This window comes from Desmodus rotundus, chromosome Y (genome assembly GCF_022682495.2).
Source record: "Desmodus rotundus isolate HL8 chromosome Y, HLdesRot8A.1, whole genome shotgun sequence".
In the NCBI taxonomy this organism is placed as follows: Eukaryota; Metazoa; Chordata; class Mammalia; order Chiroptera; family Phyllostomidae; genus Desmodus; species Desmodus rotundus.
The window spans coordinates 1,907,051-1,934,988 of record NC_092332.1 but is presented as its reverse complement, the minus strand read 5'-3'; the positions used below and the strand labels follow the sequence as shown (position 1 = coordinate 1,934,988).

The window sequence follows — 27,938 nt, the reverse complement described above, 5'->3', positions numbered from 1 at the left end:
GATCATGCAGGAAACTCAAACTCACAGTGAACTAGGAAAGAGACTAAAAGGCAAGAGCGGGCGATGGGTAGACACAGGGATGCGCCGTTCTGGGTAATGCCGGTTGTAAATTCTTAGCATCGATGTTTGTCAAAGGGGACAGCATGGCCGCCAAAATGTCAGGTCGCATGTAAGCAACCTGTATTTCCCCAAAAGCCAGGAGTCTGGCTGGTCTGCCAGCCGGTTCACAAGAGGATGAGGCAACAGTGCCCCCTGCTGTCCATTGTCACCACTGCTCTTTCACACCTGGTGGCCTCCCCTGGGGTGTGGCTTCCTGGAAATGACAATTCTATCCCCCTGTCCCTCTCCGGTGGTCCTGAGCACGCCTCCTGGGGGACTGCAGTTCCAGCCCTTTGCCCGACTCCCGGCTCTGGGTGCAGAAGGTGGGTGGGCAGGGTCTGCCCCAGGGGGGCTGAGCCAGGGGCTGGAGGGTGGGGAGTGGGGCGGGGGGGTGTATTATGTAACGCGTGTGAGTTTCCGATAGGGTAGATGAGAAAAATTCACGAATGGGTTGTGCCAATAGGGGAGTGTGGGTAACAGTATCAAACGGGGCCGTTACAAGTCAGGGAAGGCAGGGGACAGTACAGATGGGCAGTTACGGACCAGTCTCAGGGATGTGAAGTCCAGCACTGGGAATTTATTTGGTGTAACTGTGCACGGGGCCAGGTGGGTGCTGGAAATATCGAGGGGACCACTTCCCAGGGCAAATAAATGTGTCACCACTGTGTCGTGCCCCCCAGACTCACATACTGTTGAACGTCCATTGTAATTAAAAAAGAAACATTGAAAAGCTCCCCAAGATTAATGTTACGCTCTCTTTATTTTGCCACAAGGAAAGAAACAAATGACCGTTGTAATGCTACGTGTTCTAGAAGGAGGCAGACGGAGAAAGGCTAACGCTGTGTGTCCGCCACTTCCACGTGAAATAAAAAAGGGAAGCATTGGGCCAGCTGTTCGCAACGGTGTTTGTGATTCGCCGGCAGTGACAGACCCTCGGGGCCGGGGGAGTCACTTCCTGGCCAGGATGGCCCCGTAAATGCCCCAGGTCCTCCGGCAGTGGAAGTCCCGGAAGCCGGCGGCCTCCAGGAGTGCGCGGTACTGCGCGGGGGTCCGCTCCTGGCCCTCGGTCTGCACCAGCATGTTCAGCGAGTACAGCTGCGTGGTCAGCGGGCCCCGGCCGTCTGCATCCAGCAGGCTTTCGATGACCAGGATGCCACCTCCTGTGATGGGAACAGGCGGGCCCGAGTGAGGGACAGACAAGCCTGCGGACCCCCAGCCTCCTCCTCTGTGTCTGCTTTCTGAGCCCTGGCTCCCCTGCCCCCCTGCCCTGGACACAACTTGGTGCTCAGGGGCACAGTGGACTCAATGCTACCATCCCTCCTGCTTTTCCGCTGGAACACACAAGCATGGTCCTCATGGACCACCGGGATGGAAGGGACCGCTGGGACGGTGTCCCCTCCACCCACAGAGGCGGTGCCCACGTCCTCAGGGACCCCCAGGACGAATGCACGTCACAAAACAGCTGCAAGAGCGCTTCCATCGCACCACCTACCTGGCCTGCAGACCTGGTGGACTCTTGCCAGCAGCTGTGAGCACTTCTCATCCGCCCAGTCGTGCAGGACCCTGGCCAGGATGTACAGGTCTGCGTCCGGTAGGGGGTCTCTGAAGAAATCCCCTGTGACAGAGGGCAGGGCCCCGGGGTCAGCCCGCGAGGCAGGCCCCGTGGTCTGCACCCTGCCCGGCATGGGAAGCTCACAGGGTTGCGGGGGGGGCAGTGAGCTTTCCCGAGGTCTTCCCAGCTGGGGATCCCCCCAGACTACACCCTCAACCGAGAGACGGCTCAGTGGAGATGAGGCAGCTCTGAGGATGTGCGGGGCTCTTTCCCTCCATCTCATCTGCAAAAGCATCTTGTTTTTATCTCATTTCCCACTTGCCATCAGCTCTGCGTTTAAAGGAGGCCGTTGGCGACCGCTCAGCAGCTCCCAAGGGATGAGTTGAGCAAAGCCAACAGCCTGAACAGGTTTTTCAGGTGGACGACAAGCGTCTGCGACCACACCCTTACGCATACGTGGTGTCCACCACTCAACTCGTGTGACGTTTTCCCTGCCAAACATGTATCAGTTTGGGAGCAGACCTGGGAGAGCCCTGTGCCCCTCAGGGTTCACTCGGGGCCTGTGTGGACCGAAGTCTGCAAGTTCACAGGAATCGGAGCGGATGTGCTGATGATGTGTTGGCTGTTTCCGGCCCCGTCTGTCCCCTGAGAGACGGCACTTCGGGAGGGAGCGGACCCCCACGTTTGCCAGGCGAGAGGAAGTGCCTGCCGTTCCAGGTCTGGGTTGGCAGTCTTCTTCGTCTGGTGAATCAGTAAGTGTCCTGTGGTGTTGCCTTCAGCACAGTTCCTTTATTGCAATGCACAAAAGCTTTCTGTGTGGAAAGCTGTAGGAGGCTCCTGCACTGTTGGGAAGCAGCACCTGATGGGGGTCCTGGAGACAAGGCGTCTGAGGTCCAGGCGTCTGAGAGCAGGGCTGTGCTCTCTCAGAGGCTCCAGGGAGGGGCCTTCCCGCCTCTTCCAGCTCCGGGGGCCCCAGGCGTCCCTGGGCTGGTGGCCACATCCCTCCCGTCTCTGCCTCCGTCTCTGCGTGGCTTGTCTTCCGTGTCTGTGTCTCTTCTCCTGTCCCTTCTTAGGACACTGTCATTGGAGGTAGGGCCAGGATGACCTCATCTGAGACCCTTCACTTTATCCCATCTGGAGAGACCGTACTTCCAAATAAAACCCTGCTCCCGGATTTTGGGTGCACACAGATTTTCAGGGAGGACTACTCAGCCCGTACAGTCCTCAAGGAAGAATGGATGGTAAGAAAGCGTTATGGCCGTAACACAGGTTTCCATCGGCCCTGAGGAGCCTTCTACATGGAGGGCGGGGATGCTGAGGACGCCCCACCGTTGGCCTCGCATAGAAACATGATGGATCTACGTTTCCCCGCGGACACAGACAGCCTGTGAAAACCCACCTTCACGGAAGCCGATGCGTCCTTCCTCCGAGGACGGGAAGTGCTTCCTTGCCATCTGCACCACTTCTGGGATGTCGAAGACGGTCACCTGACACCCCGGGTACAGAGAAACGCACTCCTTGGCCAGAGCCCCGGAACAGCCTGGAAGTGGACGCAGAGGGTGATGGGCAGAGAGGAACTGTGCGCAGTTGCCATGGACCCAAGAGGGTCCAGGCTGCAGGCTTGGTCGTCACGGTGACAGCATCATCCACCACATGCCCTGAGTCGACCAGGTCTTCCTGGCTGGCCCCACCTGGGATCCAACCTGCAATGCAGTGTCTGAGCTGCGTCCTCCTGTGGCCAGGGCGTCTGGCCACCCAGGGCAGCCTACAGCCTCGTGGACAAGGAAGCAGGATGCCCCAGGCAGACGCCCCCTAGAGGACATTTCCCGGGACCACCGAGATGCGCACACTTCCTGATGCCACCCCATACGCATCCTGCATCTGGGAGACCTCCCTGGGCACTCCTGGCCTGTTTTCTCCCCCCCAGGTCCCCCTCCCCCCCCAGGGAGGGCCATTCCGCCTGATGCTGTCGTTTGCAGAAGTCAGGGCCACGGAGAAAGCAGCCCGTTCCTTGGAGAGCCTTCTGCATTCCTGGCTGTGATCATGGTCATACACACATGGCACGGGATCACCCCGCTTCTCGGGGAAACGGGCTCAGGGGGACAGAGCAACCTGGCCGAGGCCACGCAGCAAGCAAGAGACAGAAGCCCCTTGTTGATCCAGGGTCAGCTCTCCCAGCATGGCGCCTGCTGCCCGTGGAGAGTGAGTTGGACAACTTTGGTTAAGGACAGTCTTACACAGGGACCTCTGTCTGTCTCCTTCCTCCCACCATCTTACAGGATTTGGGGGAACCCCTCTGAGCTGAAGACCAAGGACCGAGGACCTGTCAGATGGGCCTCCCTGGCACTGTGACTTTATCACTGGAAGCCCAGGCAAAGCCACCAAGCCCGCACTCTGTTGAAGGATGGAGGACCCCCAGTTCGGGAGGGTCACCTTGGGCTGGTGTCCGCCAGCAGGTACACTGAACCCAGAATCCTTATCTTAGCAGGCGCTCATGCGAAAGCCTGCATCCCTAGGTTGAGTGGTGCCAACATCGCACCAGTGTGGTCCCCGGCGCGGCCACATCCGCATCTCTGAGAGCTGGCCGGAAGCTCAGCCTCTGAGTCTCAGCCCCATGTGCTGGCTCAGAGCCTCAGAAGCTGGGGCGCTCGCATCTGAGCCATCGTGGGTGCCTCTGTGCCCACATGTCCGGCTCTCTCTTTTGACCTTGTTGGCTGGCTGCAGATGGTGACCAGCTCAGGCCACCGTGGCCGTCGGGATGTGACAGAAGGCCTTGCCCACGGTCCTACGTGGCATTGGCACTGTGCTCCTTCCCTAGGTCACGGGGCACTAGGAAAACAGGGGTAAGGCCCTCCCCACAGAGCGCGTGAAAGGCAGCCCCAGCGCCCGCAGAGACACTCACCACCGAGGTCACAGATGCGGGGGAAGGGCGACAGGTCAAAGGCGGCCATGACGCTTCTGCCCTGGACGCTCCAGATGTCCCGCAGGGCTCGCATGAACTGCAGCCGCTCACCCTCGGACCTGGCACGCGAAACCACGCGTGTCAGAACCGTGCAACCCCCGCTGCGGTCATGGTAAGCGAGGACACGGGGAGCCCCCCGGTGGGCAGAGCTGTGCCCCCAGCACGTGTGAGGGTGGCACTGGAGACGTGGAATCCAGGTTGAGTACAAGTACCCCCTCCCGGGTGGGGAGAGCCCACTGTCGGCCGCTGACGTGTACCCAGCTCCTGGGGTGCGGCGGGAACACACGCCCTTCTCTGGAGCCACGAAGGGTGAGCAGCTCCATCAGAAGAAGAGCTCAGAGACCTTCTAACCAGGGAAGTCCAGACTGCACCCCCACCCCGCAGGGCAGAGGGCGAGACTGTCTGGCGTAGTTTGCATGTCCGCGGGGGATGGGGCAAGGGCTCCAAACTGGCGGTTCAGGACGGTGGGCCACAGAGGGTGGGAGCAGGGGCTGTCTTGGGAGTGGCTGGAGATGAGGAGGAGCCAAGGATGGTGGTCTGGTGAGGAGGTGGACAGACCGCTGGGTGTGGGGGGCACGTTCCTGCCCCATCCTCGCAGTTCCTCTCTCCTGTGCCCCCTCTGTGGAGGCAGCTACGTGGCTGTGGTCTCAGGGTGGGAAAGGAGACAGGGGACGGGAGAGGAAGCATCACTAGTGCCGAAGCTCAGAAACCCTGTCTTAGCCTGAGACACTCAGTGTTTCTGTCTGTCCGTCTGTCTGTCTGTCTATCAACTCTCCTCCGTCTGTCACCCATTTATCTATCTATCATCGTCCATCTGTGTATCTGCCTACCTTCCCACGTGCCTACCCACGGCTCTCAGGGGCTTGACACCCCCTCCCCATCCTTCTCCCCTAGTTGTGCTCTGCCCGCCAGCCAGCTACAAACACTGCAAATCGCTGGCCGTCAATGAACGTCACCATCTCTGAATGTTTGCACAGCTCCGAGTGCAAAAACGACAGCCAAAACCTGAGTTTTATTCCCGGGCTTCCCGCGGCCGAGCCCAACCCGGTGCCTCCGTGGGACACTAACCGGGGTCTGCGCCTAGTCTCCTGAAGGCAGAGCAAACTCTACAACTTCTCAGGAAATCAATCCACACGAGCATTAGAACAGCAACGTCTGTCTGTTTGGTTTTTTAAATTCTGCATTAAATATCAACGTCCACGTGATTTTGCTCTGTTGGGACACATTTAGTCAGCCTGGGAAGGGGAACCCTTTGTAAAGTTTGTGACTGTGCAATTCCTATGCTGTGCCCCTGAAACTCATACAACTGTAGTGGGAAAAAACAATAAAAATAAATGATTGCATCACCTGAGAAAATTAGCACGATACTCTGCGAGTGGTGGGTGAGCGTTACCTGTAGATGGCGCTGAAGAGCTCGTCGGAGGGCACCCCAAAGGCCTCCTGGTACTGGTTCCTCCCCTCTCTGAAATCCAGGAGGGAGGCGGTTACCCTTGCACATCAGCGAATGCACACAGAGCATCACGCACTCGGCCCCGAAATCCCAGATGGCACAAGCGGGGAGCATCCTAAGTGCCCAAACACACACGCACGCATGCTTTCCTTTCTAGGGCAAAATAATGTGCATGTTCAGAATGGCAGCGCCCCCTGCTGGGGCAGTTCTCTGATGCCAGCAAAGGAGGGGGGACATTTAATGGCAATTTAAAGAGCGTGTGAAAATCGTGTGCCACTGGGGACACCAAACTCTGCAAGAACTATTGCCTGACATCTAAAGATGGGAAGTACCTTGTAGCTAGACAGCCTGCTGGTCTACCTGCCACTGGAGGGCCAGCTGGTCTACCTCCAGCTGGAGGGCCGGCTGGCTGGTGTACCCCAGCACTTCTTCCTCCTGCTCTTCTTCCTCCTTTCCCTCCTCCTCCTCCTGCCTCCCCTCCTCCTCCCCTGCAGCCGGGTGAAGAATTCCTTGAGCATGTGATCCCACCTTGAACAACTGTGGCCAGGTGTCGAGGACAATTGTCTCTCTGTGGCTTGTCCCCTCTTGCCCTAGTCACTGGCACCCCTGAAACCGGCCCCTCTCTATGACAGAGACACTGCTCGCAGCCCCAGCTGTCCGTCTCCCTGCTGTGTGCCGAATCACCTCCCTGCTTGGCGTCTGCGGCTCACACAGCTTTCCCCGGGGATTCTCGAAGCAAAGGACTTCTTATCCCAGAACATTTATATGAAGTGACTTCCACAGATGCACGCCAGGTGACTTCACGTCTGCTCTGGGTTTGCAGACCTAGAGGTGTCCCGTTTGCTTCTGCAGCCTGGAGCCTGGCCCATGGACTCCTCCGCACCCCGACGCCAGCCCCGGGGCAGCGCTGGTGTACAACCCACCTCACGGCCTGGGCCAGGTGTGCCCAGCACCGGTAGGTCGTCCGGGCCAAGTACAGCAGCATGTTCTGCTGGGACCTGGGGCTGGACCTCACCAGGTAGGTGCTGGAGAGCTCTGTGTTCTCATATGAGGCTGGAAACAGACAAAAAGAAGAACAACAACAATAAGTTAGGTTTCGAAGCATTGCTGCATGCCATCACCAGCATTGACAACTCCGCGATCTAAGTGTGCTCCTCATCTGTGAGCGTAGAGATCCCCACAGCTTGGGCTCATCCTGAAGGAGCAGGTAACCATGGCTTTGCATGGGTTCCCACCACGGTCCCATTCCCAGCGCAGCAACTTTTCACCCCTGTTCGAACTAGAGGACATTTTCGCCCTGCTCGTGCAAAAGATCTCAGGTCTAGTCTGCAACCACCTCTAAACAACGTCTCATCACTGCTGAATCCCCGCAGGTCTCTGCCACGAACCCCGGCAGGGCCCAGACAACAAGCAGAGAGCCCCGGGGAGCCACCAGGCTCCTGGGCCAGGAGGGCTCATCTGCAAACACTGTTCCCAGTGTGGCTGCCGCGGCTCCAGCTGGCCCTTGCTGGATTTCCAAGCCTGGCTCTCTGAGGATGGTCCCTGCCCCCATGGCGTCTTCCTGCTCAGTTTGGCCCGTGCCAGCCTGGGCACCCAGAACCCCCGCGGGCACGTGACTCCTTGCTTAAGCAAAAGGCCCACCGCCCATCGCCGCTGCATCCAGCCACACACTCCTGTGCTCTCTCACACCAGCTCAAGCTGCGGTTTCTACACTTGGCCACGTCACAGATGAACAGACTCCTAAAAACGCTGCGAAGACTCAAGCTAGGGTTAACAATTTTGCGTTTTGCAAAGTCAGAGCTTTTTTTTTTTTTTTTTTTAAACGACCCTCTCATCTCCCCTAACAGGAAAGCTGGTTCAACTCCAATATAAGAAGAATAGAAGCTCGACATGAGTGACAAATTTTGGACTGGATAAATTTAGCGTAATAAATTACTTTGTTGGGATATTCCCCCCCGCCCCGCATTTCTCTCTTGTTCATTGGATGCCAAGGTGCACACCAGCACAGGGAAAGGTCTAGAACAGACATCAGCAACCTGCAGCCTGGGCGCTACACCTGGCCCCCAGCCTGTTTTTGTAAATAAAGATTCACTGGAAGCCAGCCACGCCCACTCATGTACAGAGTGCTTCCGGCTCCAAAGCGGAGATCAGCAGCCGCTGTAGAGACCACACAGCTCCCAGCACCGATAATGCTCCCAGCCTTCTGGTCCTGCACAGGAAAAGGGTGCGGAGAGTGTGCGTTTCAAATGCCCCCTTCAAACACGCGTTTTACCTTTTCCTCCTCTGGTTTCCACCTGAAGGAGCTTCAGGGACACACAGGTGTCCAGCAGCAGCTCCGTCCCCCGGGAGCTGGTGCCCAGATGTGCGGCCACGGCATCCGAGCCCAGGGGCTCCGGGGCCTCGGCGAGAACATCGAACACCCCCAGCTCGCAGGCAGCAAAGAGAACCTCGGGAGAATGAAAAGGAGGGACTCGAAGGGGTGCCTGTGTTCACAGCAGCATTCTGCACGGTCGCCAGTTCCAGACGAAGACAAGGTCCCGGAGGAGCTGGTGCTGGCGGTTGACCAGATGTCCAGGGACGACAGCATCTGGTGCAGGGATTGGTCCCCGGGGAGGCGCAGGGCCACGATTTGTGGGGAGCTGTCCCCGTAGACACAGGGTCCAAAGGGTGGTTGCTTGTGTGGTCTGCCTGGGAGGAGCATGGTCAAGGGTGGATTGATTCCTTTTGCTTTGCTCTAAGGTAGCATAAGCAATAAAATACACTTTAAAAAAAGAGTTTACCAGTTTGTCCCTGTTACAGTGATGACAGGTAAGGACATCGTGCTCCATGTATGGAAGTGAGCTCCCTCCCAGGATTCACAACGCACCACAACTGAGAGCCAGCCACACTGAACCAACAGCCAGCAGCCCCAGTGGGCTGGGGACATGAAGGAGGGACAGCTAAGTCACTTTTCCAGGGAAGGGGCAGGCAACACCTCTTCCGTAGAAGGACACACATTTCCCATACCCCACTGCCTTTGAAACAGGTCTTCGTAACCCGTGGGGGTCTCTGGAGGGGATTCCATCCACTTCTCCTTTCAGCAAGCTCCACCTGAATCCTAGCAGCCCCTTCAATGATGCAGAAGGCACAGCCACGCAGCGTCACAGCACCCGTGACTTTGTGACCAAGGGAAGCCACAGATACCCTCCTGTGTCATGCTGGCCACTGAAGGGAACTCGAAAGAACATCGGCACATGGGACTCCGCAGTGCTGGGGGTTTGTACCCAGACACCCTGTGGGCCGCTCTCTGCCTGGTGGTTCTGTGGGCACCCGAGGGGGAAGCTGTGTCTTGTGACAATTGGAGACTCATCCGCCCCCCCAAAAAACATGGAGGAATCTGGATGTTCCAGGAGAACTACCACCTTCACCCCAGAAACCAGCTCTGCCTCTGAAATCTGAAATCGTTCACCCACGGAGAAGTCGAATCCCGGAGCCCCAGACAGAGAATCGGCACAGATGGGACCCCTGATGTTGCAGGCGTAAGACCTGAGAAAGACCACCACCCGCTGCTGATGTCCCCATGGGGCAGAGCTGACAGCGATGGGCCTTTAAAGAGAAATCTATCTCTAAGTTGCCTCTATTTTTATGAATGTGAAATTCACACCGATTCACCATTAACCATTTAAACCAAGCAATTCAGGGGCCTTTCGCAGACTCACAATACTGGGTAGCCATGGCCTGCGTCTGGTTCCCGAAGAGGCTCATCGCCCCCCAAATCAGACCCGTCCCTGGGAGCAGTCACTGCTAACCTGTCCCCCAAAACCAAACTCCCCCTGTTGACCAGAAACCCTACCCATGCCCTAAACAGTTCACCACACAGGTTTTGTGTGTTATTTGAAATAAATATTCGATTCTCACAATAAACTGAGCTACAGAAAAGGAAATGTAAGTGAGAAAACCATTCCCTAACCGGGAAGCTCAGCTAATTAGAGCATCATCTCCAATACGCCAAGGTTGCGGGTTCGATCCCCGGTCACAGCACATGCAAGAACCAACCGGTGTTTCGCTGTCTCTCCTTCCGTCTCTCTGTCCACATAGCAATTGAAAGTTGTTAATTAAATATAGAAAATGATAAGGGAAATAAATTCATAGTGTGTATTGATGCAGATAAAAATCTGCGCGTAGGTGGGTCTCCGCAGTTCAAGGCTGTGTTGTCTGACTGTGTGCAAACACCGCGTTGGTTTTAGGGTGTTAATGTACAACCACCTTCATTACGCTATCGGCTAAGGTCTTAAATATTTCAATATCTGTATTTCGATGACCTTTGTCTGCGTGGTAGTCTAATTTTCCGTTAATCTTGCTAAAAACATCATTCAGAGGATGGGGCGATGGATGAAAAAGGGGAAGGGAATGAGAAGTACAAGTTGGTAGGTACGGAATAGTCACGGGGGTGTGAAGTCCAGCCCAGGGAATATAGTCGATAATATTGTGATAAGTACGTGTGGGGCCAGGTAGGGACTGCAAATATCGGGGGGATCCCTTTGTAAGTCATGTAAATGTCTAATCACTACACAGCACAGCTGAAACTAATACAAAATCATATTGGAAGTCAACTGTAACAGAAAAAAATTAAAGAATTTAAATAAATAACGAGAAACTAAATAAAGAAATAGAAACGTCCTCCTGAGAGGGGGTCCATGGGGGCCAAGACACCCCCACAAGAGCCCCGTGCACCCGTGTCCCAGCTTCTGCCCAGAGGTGCGACCATTGCTCCAAAATGCTGCCGTCACCCCAAAGGGGACCCAACCCATGGAGCAGTCACACACACCCCCATCTGCCACCCCCCTCCCGTCCAAGGGTGCCGAGCGTGCCCGGTGTCCCCGTCGGCCCGGGCGCCTACCTGGGAGACCATGAAGCCGCAGGAGCTCTGGTCCAGCAGGCTGAGGGCGGCTTGCTCGCCCGGGGAGCCCATGTCCTCCCCGCCCCCACCTGTGTGGGGCCCCCGTCGGTCCTGGGTGCAGGGAGCTGGGGTCGTTAGCAAGCTTGGGGGCTGCAGCAGGAGGCTCTTGCTCAGACCCAGCAGGGACACGAGACAGCCCCAGCGGAAAATCCCGTGAGTGAGCCTTATGAAGGGGCTGACAGGGCTTACGGGGCCTCGCCAGCTGCCCAGGGCCCTGCAAGAACTGCTGACGTCACTGTTAAATGGTATTACTGTGTGTTTGCTTGAATTCTTCATTGTATTTCCATTTAATAAGAAATTGAGGAGATGACCCACATCAAAGTTTGGGGCCAGTGAAAAGTCCGGGGGCTGGGAAAGGACACGGTCCCCAGAACAAAAATTTCTTTGGCTTCTACATTTCCTATAATGTTCTAACCTTCCCCCTGTCTATTTTCTACCTACCATTTATGCTACTTACTCTCTGTACCTTTCTCCCCTTTCTCCCCCTCGCACTCCCCTGTTGATAACCCTCCATGTGATCTCCATTTCTGTGGTTCTGTTTCTGTTCTAGTTGTTTGCTTAGTTTGCTTTTGTTTTGGTTTTAGGTGTGGTTGTTATTAACTGTGAGTTTGCTGTCATTTTTACTGTTCATACTTTTTATCTTCTTTTTCTTACATAACTCCCTTTACCGTTTCATATAATAAGGGCTTGGTGATGATGAACTCCTTGAACTTGACCTTATCTGAGAAGCACTTTATCTGCCCTTCCATTCTAAATGATAGCTTTGCTGGATACAGCAAATCTTGGATGTAGGCCCTTGCCTTTCATGACTTGGAATACTTCTTGCCAGCCCCTTCCTGCCTGTAAGGTCTCTTTTGAGAAATCAGCTGACAGTCTTATGGGAACTCCTGTGTAGGTAACTGTGTCCTTTTCTCTTGCTGCTTCTAAGATTCTCTCCTTATTTTTAATCTTGGGTAGTGTGATTATGATATGCCTTGGTGTGTTCCTCCTTGGGTCCAGCTTCTTTGGGACTCTCTGAGCTTCCTGGACTTCCTGGAAGTCTCTTTCCTTTGCCAGATGAGGGAAGTTCTCCTTCATTATTTGTTCAAATAAGTTTTCAATTTTTTGTTCTTCCTGTTCTCCTTCTGGCACCCCTATAATTCGGATGTTGGAACGTTTCAAGATGTCCTGGAGGTTCCTAAGCCTCTCCTTATTTTTTTTGAATTCTTGTTTCTTCACTCTGTTCTGGTTGGATGTTTCTTTCTTCCTTCTGGTCCACACCGTTGATTTGAGTCCCAGTTTCCTTCCCATCACTATTGGTTCCCTGTACATTTTCCTTTATTTCACTTAGCATAGCCTTCATTTTTTCATCTGATTTGTGACCAAATTCAACCAATTCTGTGAGCTTCCTGATTACCAGTGTTTTGAACTGTGCATCTAATAGGTTGGCTATGTCTTTGTCACTTAGTTGTATTTTTTCTGGAGCTTTGATCTGTTCTTTCATTTGGACCCTTTTCTTTTGGTCTTGGCACACTTGTTAGGTAAAGGGGCGGAGCCTTAGGTATTCGCCAGGGCGGGGCAACCCACGTCACTGCGTTGTGATGCTGTGGGTGAGGGAGGGGCCTGAAAGGGAGCAATGGCGCTTGCTCTGCTCTCTGCCGGATTTCAGTCACTTCCCCGGCTACCCACAAGCAAAGTGGGCCCTTCTGGTGCTGATTTCCGAGTGGGTGGGTTTGTGTACGTCCTAGGACCCCCTCTCCAACCAGCTCTCCTGTGAGTCAGGGAGTCTCTCGGCTGCCGCCGCAGCAACCCCTACAGGTGTTCTCGGTCAGAGGTTTGAGGCTTCATTTCCCCGCTGGAGCCCTGGCGTGTGGGTCTGTCTCGCTCCCCAGTTGTCCCTCCCGGTTTATTTGCATGCGGATTTGGGACCGTCCACTCCACCACCGGCTGCCTCACTGCAAGTCCTCTCCGCCCGGCTGCCCGTCTCCGCCCCTCCCGCCATTGGCAGGTCTGTATGAAGGCTTCTTTTTAGCTCCTTGGTTTTCGGACTCCCATACAGTTCGATTTTCTGTCAGTTCTGGTTGTTTTTTGTTTTTAAATTGTTGTTCTTTTGGTTGTGCAAGGAGGCAAGTGTGTCTGCCGACGCCTCCCTCTTGGCCGGAAGCCCACTTAAGTATTTCTAATTCATCATTGTTAGGGTATCATTTAGTTTTCTTTTAACGTATTTAACTTATTTAAAGTTTATTTAATCCATTTAATTCTTTGGATTTTCATTAAGTTCATTATTTTAAATGTATTTATGAATTATTTTGAAAATGTATTTATTTAAAAAATGGTGCCACTGTTTTTTAAATTTATTTATTTCCTGACTTTAATGGAATTTAGTTAGTTTAGTTTAATTTAAGTTCATGTGCAGGGGACATCGCTTGTCCCCATGATGCGTAGGCTGTCGGCCTTGTGTGCTGTGAGGTGAATAATATCCCAGCGTCGTTCCCAAGGCCCCGCATTAGCCCACACCTGCCTATGGCTCCATGGTCCACTCCACCTGTCCATCTGGGGGGCCTGGGCCATGCCCACTTCACCCTGCTCTGGACAGCATCCCCGTAAGTCCCCACAGAGCCCCTGGCCCCCTGACCAGCACCGCACACACAGCTGGCTCCCTAGTCTGCTTCACCTGGACCGAACCAGTCCGTGTGGTTCTCTCCACCTCTCCCTGGAAGCGGCCTGTAGTGACCGTGAGTGCCCACGCAGTGTCTCTCTGTGCCCCATGGCTGGACGCCTCCCACCATCACCTCCGGCCATTCGGCGGTCCTGGATGCGGTCCAGGGACACGTCCTGTTCCTCCGAAGGCGGTGCCGGTTGTGGCTTTATCCCTAAACACCCGTGAGCTTCCCTGGACACCAGTGTCTCCATTATGACATTGTTCTAAATCAGGGGCGTCAAACTCACGGTCACTGGGGGCCACATCAGCCTCGCAGCTGCCTTCCAGGGGCCGGATGCCATTTCAACTCCTTACAGGGGAGTCACATGTACACAGTCCTAAAATTATTTCGGCCCTCGGAAGGCAACCCCGAGGCTGATGTGGTTCCCCGGTGACTGTGAGTTTGACACTGCTGCTTTAAGGGGTCACCGCTGACGGGTATGAACACGGCTGATTCTCGTACGTCCTTCTGGACGAAGAAACCGATCGTTTGCCACTGTCTTGAATAAGTCAACTGTGTGTGTGTGATTAAACCATGGCCTCTCCTTCCCAATTCTGAGTCAGGAGGAGGAGGGCGTGCATTCGGGGCGGGTGGGTACGAACGATGTGGAATGCACCTACTACGTCTCCCGTGGTGACTCACACATTCGATTCGATTTCCATGAGCGTGTTCTTATGTTGCCTTCTTCTGCCTTTTCCTGGCTCTGGGCTGAACCAGTCCCGCTCGGGAGGGGCCGTCTGCCTCCCCCCCGTTTCTGACACTGGGTTTCACGCATGCAAAGCTCAGAGGGGGCGGCTGACTTTCCCCACCCGGGAGCCCACCAGCAGCTCACGACCCTACCTATGTGTCTGCCCTGCGTCTGGGGACGGAGCAGCTCACTCATTTGGGGTTGGAGGGCAAGTCCAAAGAGGTGTGAGTTCATGTCTCCTGTGTGGTTGGGTGGGTGACAAGTCCTGTGAGACATCGGTGGGGCCGGGGGGGAGGGGGGGTGGCAGATGAGCTTGCAGGGGAGCGTGGGCAGGAGCTGAAGTTAAGAGTATTGGAGAACTTTCACACCATCTTACGGGAGCGGGGGGAGGACAGGGCTACTGGCCACAGATGGCATTTGCTTGATTAAATTGTCAGCAGCCTTTGCTGAGCCGGCCAATCCCCCGAGCTCCAGGCTCTCTGCAGGAATCTTCCCTTAAGGCGATGAGTTGGATGCAGCGCTGGCAAGGCCTGGGACGCACTCCCTGGAGACTGGAGCCCTGAGGCCCCACAGGCTCCTCCTTGTCGAGGCTGCATTGACTTTCAGAGGGTGGGGGAGGGAGGGAGAGGAATCTCAGGCAGTTGCCCAGGCCAGGAACCGAACCCTCAACCTTTTGCTTTGTGGGACGATGCCCAGCCAACTGAGCCGCACCCACCAGTCAGGGCACCAGCAGAGTCTTGCACCAGGGACAAGATGCCATTGTGAAAGACGAGAGCAGTGGCCGCATGCAAAGCAGACACGCACGGATGCAGACGAGGGTTCTCCAAACGCACACCTGGCCGATGAGCGTTTCTGGGGCGGCACCAATGTCCTCAGATTAGACCGGGCTGGTAGTTACAGTACCGAGTATACCAGAAAAAAGCGTGCTGAACCGTCCAGTTTACATGGGTGGCTATTTGGGCATGTGGATCTTACCTTCATGAGGCTGCTTGTCCAGCCCGTGCTTTTTGAAGACCAGTTTCAGATGCGCGCTACATTGAAGGGGGAAAATGGAGAGATTTCTACAATATACGCCCAGCTGTCCCGGAACTGTAGCCTCCCCAGTAAGGCTGTTTGTAAAGAAAAACCGTATGGGCTCCGTGTGTTAACCCGCCTGCCTGTTTCCTGGGGCCCCCACACCCACAGGGAACTAAGGGGCCCGCGTGGGAGGCCGGCAATGACACCCCAGCTTCCCTGGCGTCTGCGGACCAGCGGGAGGGTACTACGCAGTCAGCCATGCCTGACCGGAGCAGGGACGGTCAGCAAAGTACAGGAGGTCACTGGGACAGCAAGTCCCTCGGGCACAACCGGCAGAACAGGAGTTATAGGCTGGGCCCTCACCCCCAGGGCGAGCTGTGCACCCCTAGCAGGCCGCTGGTCACGGGTTTAGACCCCCGGACGGGAGGAAGGAGGACCCCCACACACACACACACATACGCCCTTGCACGGCCCCTCCCTCAAGCATGCGGCCCTCCGGACAGTGAGGTGCTCACCTACATCCACTACTCTGAGCAGCAAAGCCTGGGTCTGCGGACCATGGAGACCGAGTGTCCGTCAAACTAGGGTCACCTCTAGGCCTCGTCTGTGTTTCAGCTCGAGGCCCAGAAAGTCGAGGGCCAGGCCACAGCTGACGTCAGGACAAGACGCCTTGACGATTGACCCCCCCCCCCACCTCCTGTCCCAGTGCCGGCCAATCAGGAGGCACCACGCCCCTGGAAGGCCACACCTGGAGAGCTGACCAGTATCCTATTGGGATCCCCCCTTGAGACCGCCCCTGAAATCCCCACCTTGGGAAAACAGATAGAAACCCTTGTCCTAAGGACCCAGGGGCCCCTACTCTCTCTCACACCCCCGCACCTTTCTGCACGCCCTTCTTTGCTCAGCCGCGTCGTCTCTGGAGCCCGCCGTGCTGGTTCCCCCTCCTTCCCCTGGGGTGCCTTATCCCTGCCTCTCTCTCTCCTGAGCCCCGAGGTCCCTTTGTCTGCCTCTGACACTTGCGTCCTGGGTGCATGCAGCCCCGCTGGCTTGCTTCTTTGCCCTCCATGACTTCCGAAGTCAATGTCCGACGCCACAGTTCTTGGCTTTTGGTTCTTTGCTGGGCGAACTGAAGGACCGAGGTCCCCCTCCACATTTGCCCGTAACCGTGCAAGACACATTCAGAACGGCACCTCTGGCCAGAAGGGCCTGGGCCACCCTCCCACTGTCCCCCTCTGGTCTCCAAAGAAGTCTGTTTGCCTGTTGAACAGTGACGGCCAAAGCTGCGGCGAATTGTCTTTTCTTTCTTGATTGCTCAGAATGAGATCATCGTCACCTAGGGAGAGGCTTGGGATGAAAAGCTATAAACGAGAGAAGAAGAGAGGGGTGAGAAGAGAGAAGACAGAAGAGAGGCGTTAGTCTCTCACCCCCAGCCCCGAAGTCTGGGGGGGCCCATGCTTCTCGGGTGGAAAGTGTCGCTGTCCCCCACAGACGCAACTGTTGCTCACAGTCCCCTTGCACACCACTGCCACCTCAGAGCTAAGAGAAACACCAGCACGCGTGTGCAAACTCTCATCAGTATCACACATGTGCATTCGATTCGTGTGCACACCCACTTCTCAGCCGTGGTTCGCCGCACAGGACCACTGGGGAAAACGAGAACTTGTAGAAAACCAACGAGACTCCTAATCACATGGACAACGCCACCCGAACTCAGAAAGGTGCCAGTGTCTCGCACCTGAGAAGTTGAGCCCCGATGACGAGGACTGCTGGCAGAGAGCGTGGGCTCCTCGCTGGGCCCCCACGCACATCACCGCCTTCCCGGCTCCCCCTGGCACAACAGGGGCGTCTCGTCAGGGAAGGGCTCCACCCAGGCACTCTGGCTGCCACTGCTGTGCTCCCTTGGGCTCCTTCAGTGCCTCTAAAGGAGCTGCCGAGTCACACCCAGGCACACTGTCCTTCGTCCCTGTCCAGCACAGGACCTGAAGACAAAGAACACGCATGCCTCTCGCCTCCCCCCTCGGGGGCCTGAGTCGCTTTGAGGCGGCCTGTGCGTGCGTTACGGAGACCAGACGGTACGCCACACAGGGCACCTGCTTCTACCACCCGCCCTGACTCCCCACGGACCATGGGAGAGACTGCAGGACTAGAATGACCCAGGGTCAAGCAGGACGTCGCCAACGAGTGCGGAGTCAGCTCTCCAGCAAGACATGATGACCGTTAACTGTAGGCGCCTAATAACGGCGTCCAAACACAAAAGGCAAGAATGAGTAGGCTCGCGAGGAGGGAAAAAAAGACATGTGTCCACTTTTATGGGTGGAGACGTCATCTGCCCGTTTGAGGAAGGCACAGACCCAGCAGGCAGGTCAGCAGGGGTGGACCGGCCCTGAGTGGCCGGCTCCCACTCCACCTTCCGTGGCTCTGGAGGGGGCATCACTGCAAAGCGTGTTCGAAACGCAGATTCCCCAGTCTCTTCCACAGCGCCAGCCTCTCTGTGAGTTTGGGATGTCCGGGAAGCACGCCCCTCGCACCCGACGCACCCAGGTGCTGCCGATTTTGTCTCCCCCCCGTGCCCTCCGCCCCCCAGGCCAGCACGTCCGGGTGCACACCTTTACCACAGCTCCCTCCCCACCCTGCACGCCCCCTCCACGGTGGATGGTATCACTTCCACCCAGCTCGGCATTCTGGCTTGGTGACGTCGCAGCTGTGGGACCTGGTCTATGCCTCTGGCTGCGCTTTGGGTGCCGTTCTCCCTGCGAACACTTCCCCAGCCACTTGCCGCTGACCCGTGAACACGCTCTGTCCATGCCTGCCGTAGGGACCTCCACGTGGGTCACTGGGCCAGTCAGTTCCAGGGGTCTCTCACCCCACACACCTCCCCCAACCCTACAGAGACCCCGTGACCTCACAGAACCCCTAACGTCCCCACCTCTCGGCCACTCGGCCTTCTCCGAGATCCTGGATTTGCGCCTTCACCTTCCCCGGGGTGCAGGGGCCCCCTCACCCAGCACCGTATTGTGGGTGTCCAGAGCGACACGCGGCCCGAGCACACGCTCCGAGTATAGTGCGGAGCCGCAGGGACCCTGCCGCGCTTGCACCAGGTTCCTGAGGGGCATCGCCGATGGCCGGGCAGCCCAGCTCCCCTTGCGCACATGCCGCGGCTGGTGCCGAAGGCAAAGCCGGGCCCCGGGGGAGGAAGGCGAGCGACCGCCGTGCCCACCACAGCTGTGAGGGGTACGGCAGCTGGGGTGGACGACACCCGCGACCCGGCGACTGCACAGTGGGGTGTGTGTTTCCACGAAGGTGAATTATCTCGCTCTGTGGGACCGAGCGGGGGCCCTCGCCACCCGCTGCCTCTGCTCTCCCGTGAGAGAAGGAAGCACTTCGCTGTGGTTCGCTTTGCACAGGCGGTGCCGTAGGCCTTACTAACCCACGTAGTGGCTTCGTCGAGTGTCCTGGGACAGGTCTGAGGACCCAGGCTCCCCCTGCGGGGGCTTATAACAGGCCCACCACAAGCATCGCTGCCTGCTGGCGGCTTCCTGTCCGTTCCCAATCCACTGAGCGAGGCTCAGCTCGGCAACCGAGTCCAGAGGGCGAGAACAGACCACCGGCACACGCAAAACACTGCTTCATTGGAAAAGATTTTATTTCACCATAAAAATGCCAACTGGAATAAACACCATCTTTCCTAACGCAAATGTGACTGCTATGTGTAAGTACTTCTGCGCTTCACATGGAGAAGCAAATCATTACAAAATCGAACAAGTTTGCAGCCTGAAATCGGTTGGAAACGTTTGGAATAAAAATAATTTAGCAAAACAGCTTTTTAAAAAAACCACACACCCACACACGCTAACCTTGACTAGGAACCAAAGCTGTTCACCAATGTCCAGCTACCGAACGTGGAAAACGCGAGTGTCTCTGAAGGGGAGGGCCCACCGACCACCGCGGCCCACGCCCTGTGCCCACCAGCTGGAAAGACCCGCCAGAGCTTCCGCCCTGCGACACTCCCCTTCCCCAGCCACGACTTCCTGTCAAGGTCACTTGGTTCTTCGGGTGTCCCGGCCACGGTGCTTCCCAGTCCGTTAAAGTCACAAAAAGAAAAAAAAAAGGGGGGGGGAACCCCAGCCGGGCAAGGCTTCCCCGTCCTGCCCCACGGGACCGTGGAGTCCCCACGCTGGCCACGTGTCCCCAGAGCCGGCCACGTGCCTGCCGTGACGTGGGTGACGCTGGCTGTTGCCGAGCGCAATGGAGGCTCTGTGCCACCCTGCTTGCGTGGCGGCCCGGCGGCCCCCTGCACGGGCGTTCTGGGCGTTCCTGCTGATCCAGGACTGGCCACGTTAAAGCTACGGGTCGAAAGTCTTACAGGAAACTAAGGGCTAGTGACGGACTGCTGCACGACGGGACCCGGGGCCGCCGGCCACCAATGAGAGGCCCCGTGACACACTGCCGCCTTCCAGTGGAGGCTCCTGGCACGTGTGCTCCTGAGGCAGCTGGAAGAGGAGCCAGGACTCCGCACGGGCCCCAGGCTTCCTGGACAGCGGCGGGACACGCCCTGCACTACCTGTCCCAGGTGCTGCGGTGCCGGCCGGGGGACCCGGAGCGAGACCTCTGGCCATGGCGGTGGCGGCTGTGCTTCCTCCCAGAGCCGCTGCGGCGGTCCCGGCTCTTCTCCCGGTGGCCTGAGCGCTCTCTGCTGTGGGACCTCCGGGACCGAGCGTGGGCAGGGCTCACACTGCGCTGGGGGCTGTCGCGCTGGTGTGAGCGCTTCTTGTGGGAGCGCCGCTCCTTCCGGTGCCTCCTGTCCTCCGGGCTGCCCGCCCGCCCAGGCCGGCTCCGCTCCCGCTTGTGCCTGTCCTCGCTGCCCTGGTCCCCGCCGGTCCGGCCCCGGCTCTTGCTGGGCTCCCGGTTGCACTTGTCTTGCTCCGAATGGGTGTCCTTCCGTGGGGCACTCTGCTCGCAGGCAGGGGGCACGCCCTTGGGGTGCTGGTTGTTGTCGGGGATGCAGGAGAGGACCGCTGGGCACCGCTTCTCCGGGGAGGCGTCATCGGGGGCGACCGGGCGGGAGGGCTGCTGGTCCCTGCACTGAGCGTCCTCGGCCGCGTTCCCATTCACGCTTCTGGGAGCGCACTCTGGGTCCAGCCGCGGTGGGGTCTCCTCGGGGGCGCTGGGGGCCGGCGGGGCCCCGAGGAGATGCGGGGAGGCGGCACGCAGGCAGCCGGCCGACACCGTCTGCAAGATGTCCAACACGGGCCGCAGCAAGTCTGCGTGCGCGACGCCCAGGTCGTCCTGCGCCTGAGGGCCATCCGCCTTCTTGCTCAGCAGGATGCTCAGCAGGCGCTGGCGCAGCTGCCTCTCCTTCCTCTGCAGCCCCAGCGCGCGCTCCTTCTCCTCCTCCACGCGTCGCAGCTCTGCCTCCTGCAGCCGCCGCCGCTCCTCCAGCTGCTGCAGCCGCAGGGCCTGCTCCTTCTGCTCCTGCTGCTGCACCTTCACGGCCTGCGGGAGAGAGGCACGGCCTGAGCGTGGCTCGGACCCGCCGCACGCTCGGGCAGCTCGGGGCTCTCCAGACGCCCCGTGGTCTGGGGTTCTGGACGGCGGCACGGCGCCCATCCCGGCCACGCCCGGCGGTCATGCGTCCGTCCGAGGGAGGCACACACCCCGCGGCAAAGCCACTTGGCACAGCCCCAGGGCGGGCGGGCGGGCGGGCATTGCGGGGCAGCCCTGGCCCCTGCGTGGCCACCGCAGCAGGGAGCTGAGGTGCCGACGGGCACGCAGGCCCAGGGACGTGCTGGGCCTGGCCTGGGTCAGTGTCTTCAATATTCACCATGAGATACGAGCTGAGCGGCCACATGTCTCAGCGCGCCTGCCACTGTCCTTGCCGGGGCCTTATCACCGCTGCAAGCAGACAACAGGTTACGGGTCGCCCCGTGCCGCTCCGCACGAGCGCGCGGCCGCCTGAGTGCAGGTCCGTCCGCGGCCCGGGCCCAGCTCACGGGAGTCACCAGCGAAGCCTCCAGGAGGCATGAGCAGGCTCTCGGGCCCGAGGGACCGTCCACTCGGCACGGACAAGACCCGTCACCATGGCTGTGGGGCAGGCACGCAGCCGGCCGGCTCCGCGGCGCACCCTGCTTTCCCCGAGGACGAGGCTCAGCCCTCATCCTCGTGCCCTGGGCTCCTCGCCTGGTGACCTGACCCGGCCTGGCCAGCATGTCCCAGTAGGAGGAGGGCCGCGGGAGCCAGGTGACCCTGTGCGAGCTCTGCCGCTGGGCCCTGGACACCCCGATGCCACCCAGCCACCACCAGGGAGATGACACTCACTCGCAGCTCTCCCTGCTCCCTAAGCCTGACATCCGGGACGGCGCAGGAACCCAACACACTCCGAATGTCGGGTCGCCCTCCGTGGGAAGCCCACTCCTTCCGGCTCTGGCTGCAGCGAGCCGAGGCCCGGGGCCATGGCGTGGCCCCTGTGTGCCCGCAGGAGGACGGCCGGCCGGGGTACCTTGGCACGGCTCAGCAGCTCTGCGATCAGCCGGATGGACTGCAGGTTGCGCTGGGCCAGCAGCAGCTTCCGCTCCTCCAGCTTGATCTTCTCCTGCAGCTTCTTCTGCTCCTCCGCCTGCAGCTTCTCCAGCTTCTTCTGGTTGCGGCGGAACTCGCGGTCCCTCTGCTTCTGCTCCCTCTTGCGCAGCTTCTCCTCCCTCTTTCGCTCCCTCTCCATTTCTTCCAGTTCCTTCTGCTTCCTGTGCAAACACACGAGGCCGTTAGGCGGATGTGGGGCGGCAGGGGAACACTCGGCACCAACCGAGCGTGTGGGAAAGCGGGTGCTAGGAAGGTGTTCCCACGACCGACCCCTTCAACTTCTCAGCCCCAGCCGCTTCCAAAACACCAGCCAGCTGCCAGAGGGGCTCCCCACGGGGCCAGTCCCCAACCTGGGGCTCTGCGTCACCACCCATGGGGCCGAGGAGAGGAAGGAAACCTGAGCGCGCACAAGCACAAGGAACACCCGGGAGCGCTCCGCCAGGGGAAAGGTGCAGCGCAGAGGGCCGCGTGTCTGACCCCTCCTGTGCCAAAGTCCCGAAGAGGCAAATGCGCAGCGACAGAAAGCCCAGAATGGCTGTCCCCTCACGGCTTGGGAGGGCCCCGCACATGAGCATCCCGATGCCACCAGCCACGACCGGGGCCGGCAGGAAAGCCTGCAGCACCCGCGGGCACGCTTACGCGGCACTCACGCCCCTCCGCGCCTGGGCTGTGACATCGCTCAAACCACCGAGAGACGCGGTGGCGAAGGCAGAGGTGCTCTAGGAAGACCAGACACAGCTGAGACCAGAGCGACGCCCCAAAGAGAGCAGAGTGCGAGGTGCGGACGCTGGGGCCCAAACCGCGCTGCACACCAGGAAGCAGCTGGGCAGAGCGCCAAGGGCCACGCCCCAGACTTCCCGCCACACTCGGGGCCCAGGGCCCCACCGGCCTCAGCAGCAGTGGGTCCCGGAGGCCTCCTGGAGCCTCAGGTGGCCGTCGCTGTGAACACACTGGACTAAAGGCCACGCTGTCCTGCCCCAGAGAATGGTGGCTGCAGCTGCGCCCCACTTGTGAAATCTGAACCGCCCACAGACAGGCTCACCTGCGACACAGCACACACAGCGGACTTGGACGCAGACAGGGCGCGGGCCATCCCGCACGCCCGAGCCCCACGCCCACCAGCTCCGCACAAGGCCCCTCCCACCGCCACAGGGCCAAGCACCCGCCCCCCGCACTCCCGGAACCCTCTGTCCTCAGCGCCCTGCGCCCAGACGGCCTACACCTGTCCTCCAGCAGGGCCAGACGCATCCCACTGCCCGACCCACACTGTCCTCCCGTAAAGCTCGAGGAAGTGCCTTGCTGAGTGGCCCCCGGCGTCGTGTTCCGCAACGCCAGGCAGCCTGGGTGACGAGCAGCACAAGCACAAGCGTAAGCACAGCCTGCGGGGCACTGGTGACACCGGGCACGAGCCCACTGCAGACACAGGCTGGGGGCGGGTCTGCGCCTGCGCTTCCTGGGCCCTGCCCTGCGCCCGTGTCCCCCCGACTTCCCCTCCACGGCCTGCGGCTCCAGGACCACGCTTGCTTGGAGCCACGGCCGGGGCTCTGCGGGGAAGACGGAAACGGCTCCACGCAGACACGTCTTTGCGGCCACCCCATGGACCCAGGTGAGAAGGGAAGGGAAGGGAGGGACCCACGGTGGCCCAGCGTGGCGCCAGCTCCGCAGACAGAGGGACAGAAGGACGGTCGGGAACCGGTGCGGCTACACCCTCGGGGCTGAGCCGCAAGTGTGGCAAACAGCGAGTAGACGCACACATGCACAGACACGCCGGACCCCCCACGTACAGCAGCAGGAATGGGGTACACACAAGGGCCCCTTGTTTCCCAACTGGGAACACGGCACCAGTTTCATCACTTTCCTAAGAAACGAAACACATAGATACAGGGGAAACCGGGACTGAGTCAGCCTCCCAACGCCTCAGCAGCGGGAAGGAGAGGCCGGCACCCTGAAGGCCTGTCTGCCGCAGCGGGTGTCACCAAGCTCAGGCGCCGCCATCAGCTCTCCCACCTGTCCTGTCTACACAGCTGCACCCACATGGACTCGCACGGCAGCCGGGGCGCATGGGGTGTGGGGGGCCCACATGGGGACGTGCTCTGAGGGGCCCACCCAGGTCCAGGCCCTGCTGGGACTGAGCCTGGGGGCGTGACCAGGCACAGACACTTCGAGCCCAGTTCCCAGCAGCCGTGCACACGAGTACACATGGACACACATAAGCACACATGGACGTGCACATGGACACACACCTGGGCACACACGTGATGCAGACACGCACACAGGACGCCCGCAGCGCACACGGGGACACACACGCACACACACGAGTGAGCGGCGGGCACCGGCTGCCCAGGTGGGCACGGTGTGTGCGGGTGGCCCACCTCTCCTCGGCCCTCTGCCGCTCCTCGGCCTCCTTCTCCCGCCGCTTCTGCTCCTCCCGCTGCTGCTCCAGCTCCTGCAGCTTCTGCCTCTCCAACTGCCGCTTCTTGATGGAGGCGTCGCTCAGGTGTTTGGTGGAGTCGAAGGACACCTTTGCAAGGAAACACAGCGCCAGGTAGAGGACCCACAGCGCCACTCCCCAGCACGCAGCCAGGCGCCCACGCTGCACCCACCAGGTCCCTCCGACGGCCAGAGCTGGGGGCGCTTTGCACTCGGGAGCCGCCTAACCCAGGGCCCCAACCTGAGTCAAGCAGAATCTGCGTCCAGACTGAGCCCCCTGCCCCTGCAGGGTCCTCCTTCAACCAGGGAGGATGAACTCACCCTGAGACGCTGACCTGCTCTCACACTAAGCAGAGCAAAGAAAACTGTCCCTTTCCCAAGACCACTTTCCCTTCCTGCTCCCTGGGGCCCTGCCACCCCCCAGACCACGCCCAGGACCCAGAAGCCACAGGGCCTGGGTCTCCACTGATGGGGTGCGAGCTGCCTCCCAGCCACAAAAGCTGGAGTCCTCTGTGAGGCTGGTGTCCTTACCTCCTCGTAGGAACACAGGACAGAGGTGACACCGATAAAGGAAACACCCCACCCCCTATAAAGGGGGGATTTCAGAGCCACCAACTGGCCCGAGCTCCTATAGCTCAGAAGTCCTCCCAGACGACCCCACCTCAGCTACGTTCAAGGGCACGGCCGAGCGCATTCACCTAAACACGCAGACCCTGTGCCGCCCCCGGGGGCTGCTCGCCTGGGTCTGCACCCCCAACGCTCCTGACCACAGGTCAGCTGTGGCGCCCCCTCCCCCTGCCCATCCCAACAGCGGGAGCGCGGCCAGCGTCCCACGTGGAGGCCGGGGCTCACCTTGATGTTGCAGGCCACGGCCTTGCCGTCCTCGCCCTTGTACATGAGCTTCATGCCGCGCAGGGCGCTCATGGCCTGGATGAAGCCGGCGTACTCACAGTACTGCACGTACGCCTCGAAGTTCAGGTGGCCCCCGAAGCTGAAGGTGTGGAAGTTGCGGCCGGTCATCTCCTCGCGGTAGGGGTCCAGCATGGGGATGTCCACATTGCGGATGGCCCCGAACTTCTCGAACACCTTGACCAGCACCTCCTCGCTGGGCTTCTCGGAGCCCGAGTCCTTGAGAGCGAACCACTTGCAGGGCAACCCCTCCAGGTGGACGGTGTCGGGGCGCTCCCCGGGCAGCGTCTCGTTCATGTCCTTGGCGTCACGGAAGAAGGAGTCCCAGTCGTGCCGGCTGGGGAAGTCGACCTTGAACTCGGCGGCGCGCACCTTGAGGATGTCGGAGAAGCCGCTGAGCTTGATGGTCTTGCCATCCAGGCAGGCCAGGAAAGACTTGACCAGGCTCTTGTTCTCCACCTCGCCCTCGAAGCGGATGAAGTCCATGGTGCTCTTGGAGATGCGCAGCGTGGAGAACTGGTGGCTGTGCACCATGCCCTTCAGCCGCTCCATCACCTCCCAGTTGGAGATGGACTTCCCAGGCTGCTTCAGCTGCGGCAGGGCCACGCTGATGGTCATCTTGGTGATGGGCTTCAGGTAGAGCCCGTACACAGGGCACAGGTCCACCGCCTCCGACGTGTCGTGCACGATGGTAGCCGATGCCATCGCCGGGACCGGGGGCCTGGAACACACACCACGGTCAGCTCCCGAGGCCCAGGCAGGAGACGCGAGACCGCCTGCCTCTCTGCCCTCACCACCCGAGACGGCTGTTTGCTTTAAGTCATCAGATTACATGGAAAGGAAAGAGAACTGGATCGACAAAAACTTTTAAGGACAGGTCAGCACCCGAGCCTCCGTCAGGGCTGACCTGCACCAGGCACCCTGGGCCAGCTCCCCACCCTCCGTGCCGCAGCAGGGGGAGGCAGACTAGAGACCGCCTAGCTCCCTGAAGGGTGCAGGCAACTGGCTGGGGAAGGCACACAGCTCAGCTCCAAGAACAAGGGAGGGTCTTGGAGGAGGCAGCCTCGTGTGGGCCTCGATGAAACAGGAAGTTCTGTGCTGATAAAACAATCCCTCTCTTTGCCCGAGTTAGTTAAAGTTGAAAGGGACACAGCCTTTGGCCAGCTTGGGGCTGGGAGTGACCTGTGGCCTCTTCCTCCCCCACCTTCTCCGGGCAAGTCTCTCCTACTGGTCCAACAAGTCCTCTGAGAGCCAGGCTCCAGCCAGGAGCTGACACCAGACACCCAGACAATGCAGGTGGCCTGTCCAGCCACCTGCCCACCACCTCTGCTCACCCACCAGCCCAGCTGGAACAGTTCCGGAGGCACAAGCCCTGAGGCACAGCCGGAGGGTGGAGCCCCAAAGCAGGAGGGTCTGGGCACCCCCAAGACTCTGGGGAACAGGCAGCCGCACCCTATTTCCCAGGTAGGGCCCTGCCCCCATCCCATGGACTGCCCTTCGTTACCCCAGGCCACCCTCAGTCCCCGCTGCGGGGGGAGGGCGCATCTCCAACGCCTCCACCCCCTGCAGCAGCCTCGGGAGCAGCCTGCCTCCCTCAACGGCTCCCTGTCATTTGGGTACCCCCGACAACCCCCTAGGACCCTTGGTACCCCGGCTTCCCCAGCCCCCTGTGGTCCTGGCTCTTCAGGCACAGCCCCTCCCCCAACGCCCAAGCAGCGAACTTCCCACTACCCTCGGTATCCATGGCAACCCCCCAGACCCAGGCCCCCACCGCGCCATCGCTAAACCCAACCCAGGTTACTCTGGCCCACGGTTATGTCCTCACCCTCAAGGACCAACGAACCTCGGTCTCCTGGACTCAGGGTCCCCGATAGCCCAGTATCCCCTGCCCCCCAGACCGGCACCCCGGGGCCGCCAGTACTGCAGGACCCCGGGGACCCCCGCCCCATAATACCCCCAGCGCCCAGGATCCCCCGGGCCCGCAGGCCACAGTGACCCCGACCGCCCGCAGATCCCTGAACCCCCCTCCGAAGACCACCGCCCCACAATACCCGCAGCCCCGGGATCCCCAGAATCCCGCGAACCCCCAGTCACCCAGTACTGCCGACCGCTCGAGGACCCCAACCGCCCACAGACCCCGGCCCCCGCCCCCGGTCAGTCTCCGCCGCGAAGCCCCCTTCCGGCGCCTCGCACATCCCGGCCCCCGACCCCAGCCGCCTCGCAGCGGAAGGCGGTTGCGGGCGGTCCTCACCGCCGCGGGGCTCCGCCTGCGTCCCCAGCCGCCGCCGCCCTGGTCCCAGCGCGCCGCGGTCCGCCGACGACCCCGGCAGCAGCGGCCTGTCGCCCGGAGCCGCCACCGTCCGCCGGAAGCGCCCCCGAGGCTGACCGCTCTTGTGACGCACTTCCGTTTCCGGCGCTCGGGCCGGCGGAAGCGGACGCGCGGCGGCCCCAGGCTTCTCCTCCTGGCCCTGGCCCCGCCCTTTAGGCGGGACTTCCGGGAGCTCGCGGCTGAGCTGGAGCGGCCCTGGGCTCTGCACTGCGCGTGCGCGAGGCCGCCCTGCTCCTCCTGCGGCACCTGCGGGCCCGAGTGGGCGGTCGTCTGCTTCAAACTCGGGGGGAATGGGGGCTGGCGTTC

The 27,938-nt window shown here is 59.7% G+C and overlaps 2 protein-coding genes across 3 annotated transcripts; both read right to left on the bottom strand.

The window, feature by feature from the left end:
* Positions 1-881: 881 nt before the first annotated feature.
* LOC139440568 (acetylserotonin O-methyltransferase-like) lies at positions 882-11,128 on the bottom strand. 2 transcript variants are annotated; one of them, XM_071220357.1, is made up of 8 exons: positions 10,943-11,128; positions 8,336-8,510; positions 6,987-7,116; positions 6,007-6,075; positions 4,550-4,672; positions 3,051-3,271; positions 1,592-1,714; positions 882-1,259 (listed from the first exon to the last, which is right to left on the bottom strand). In XM_071220357.1, the coding sequence occupies exons 1-8, from the start codon at positions 11,012-11,014 to the stop codon at positions 1,048-1,050; spliced, it is 1,125 nt and encodes a 374-aa protein (XP_071076458.1). In that variant the 5' UTR covers positions 11,015-11,128; the 3' UTR covers positions 882-1,047. The 2 variants fall into 2 exon arrangements, with proteins under 2 accessions (XP_071076458.1, XP_071076459.1); XM_071220358.1 differs by having other exon boundaries at positions 3,051-3,191; positions 4,554-4,672.
* A 7,885-nt stretch (positions 11,129-19,013) lies between these two features.
* On the bottom strand, positions 19,014-27,695 carry LOC139440579 (A-kinase anchor protein 17A-like). Its single transcript, XM_071220375.1, has 5 exons — positions 27,555-27,695; positions 25,247-26,024; positions 24,337-24,485; positions 21,885-22,125; positions 19,014-20,881 (listed from the first exon to the last, which is right to left on the bottom strand). The coding sequence occupies exons 2-5, from the start codon at positions 26,006-26,008 to the stop codon at positions 19,946-19,948; spliced, it is 2,088 nt and encodes a 695-aa protein (XP_071076476.1). The 5' UTR covers positions 26,009-26,024; positions 27,555-27,695; the 3' UTR covers positions 19,014-19,945.
* Between the last annotated feature and the right edge of the window lie 243 nt (positions 27,696-27,938).

Coding starts and splice junctions, on each gene's coding strand:
- LOC139440568 (XM_071220357.1), bottom strand. CDS start 11,014: ATGGGCTCCCCGGGCGAGCAAGCCGCCCTCAGCCTGCTGGACCAGAGC. Junction 3,272..4,549: donor ATCTGTGACCTCGGTGGTGA/GTGTCTCTGCGG, acceptor GTGACGACCAAG/CCTGCAGCCTGGACCCTCTT. Junction 1,715..3,050: donor ACGCATCGGCTTCCGTGAAG/GTGGGTTTTCAC, acceptor CCTCTGTCACAG/GGGATTTCTTCAGAGACCCC.
- LOC139440579 (XM_071220375.1), bottom strand. CDS start 26,008: ATGGCATCGGCTACCATCGTGCACGACACGTCGGAGGCGGTGGACCTG. Junction 22,126..24,336: donor CGGCAGAGGGCCGAGGAGAG/GTGGGCCACCCG, acceptor GTGTTTGCACAG/GAAGCAGAAGGAACTGGAAG. Junction 20,882..21,884: donor AGCTGCTGAGCCGTGCCAAG/GTACCCCGGCCG, acceptor TCTCTCCCGCAG/GCCGTGAAGGTGCAGCAGCA.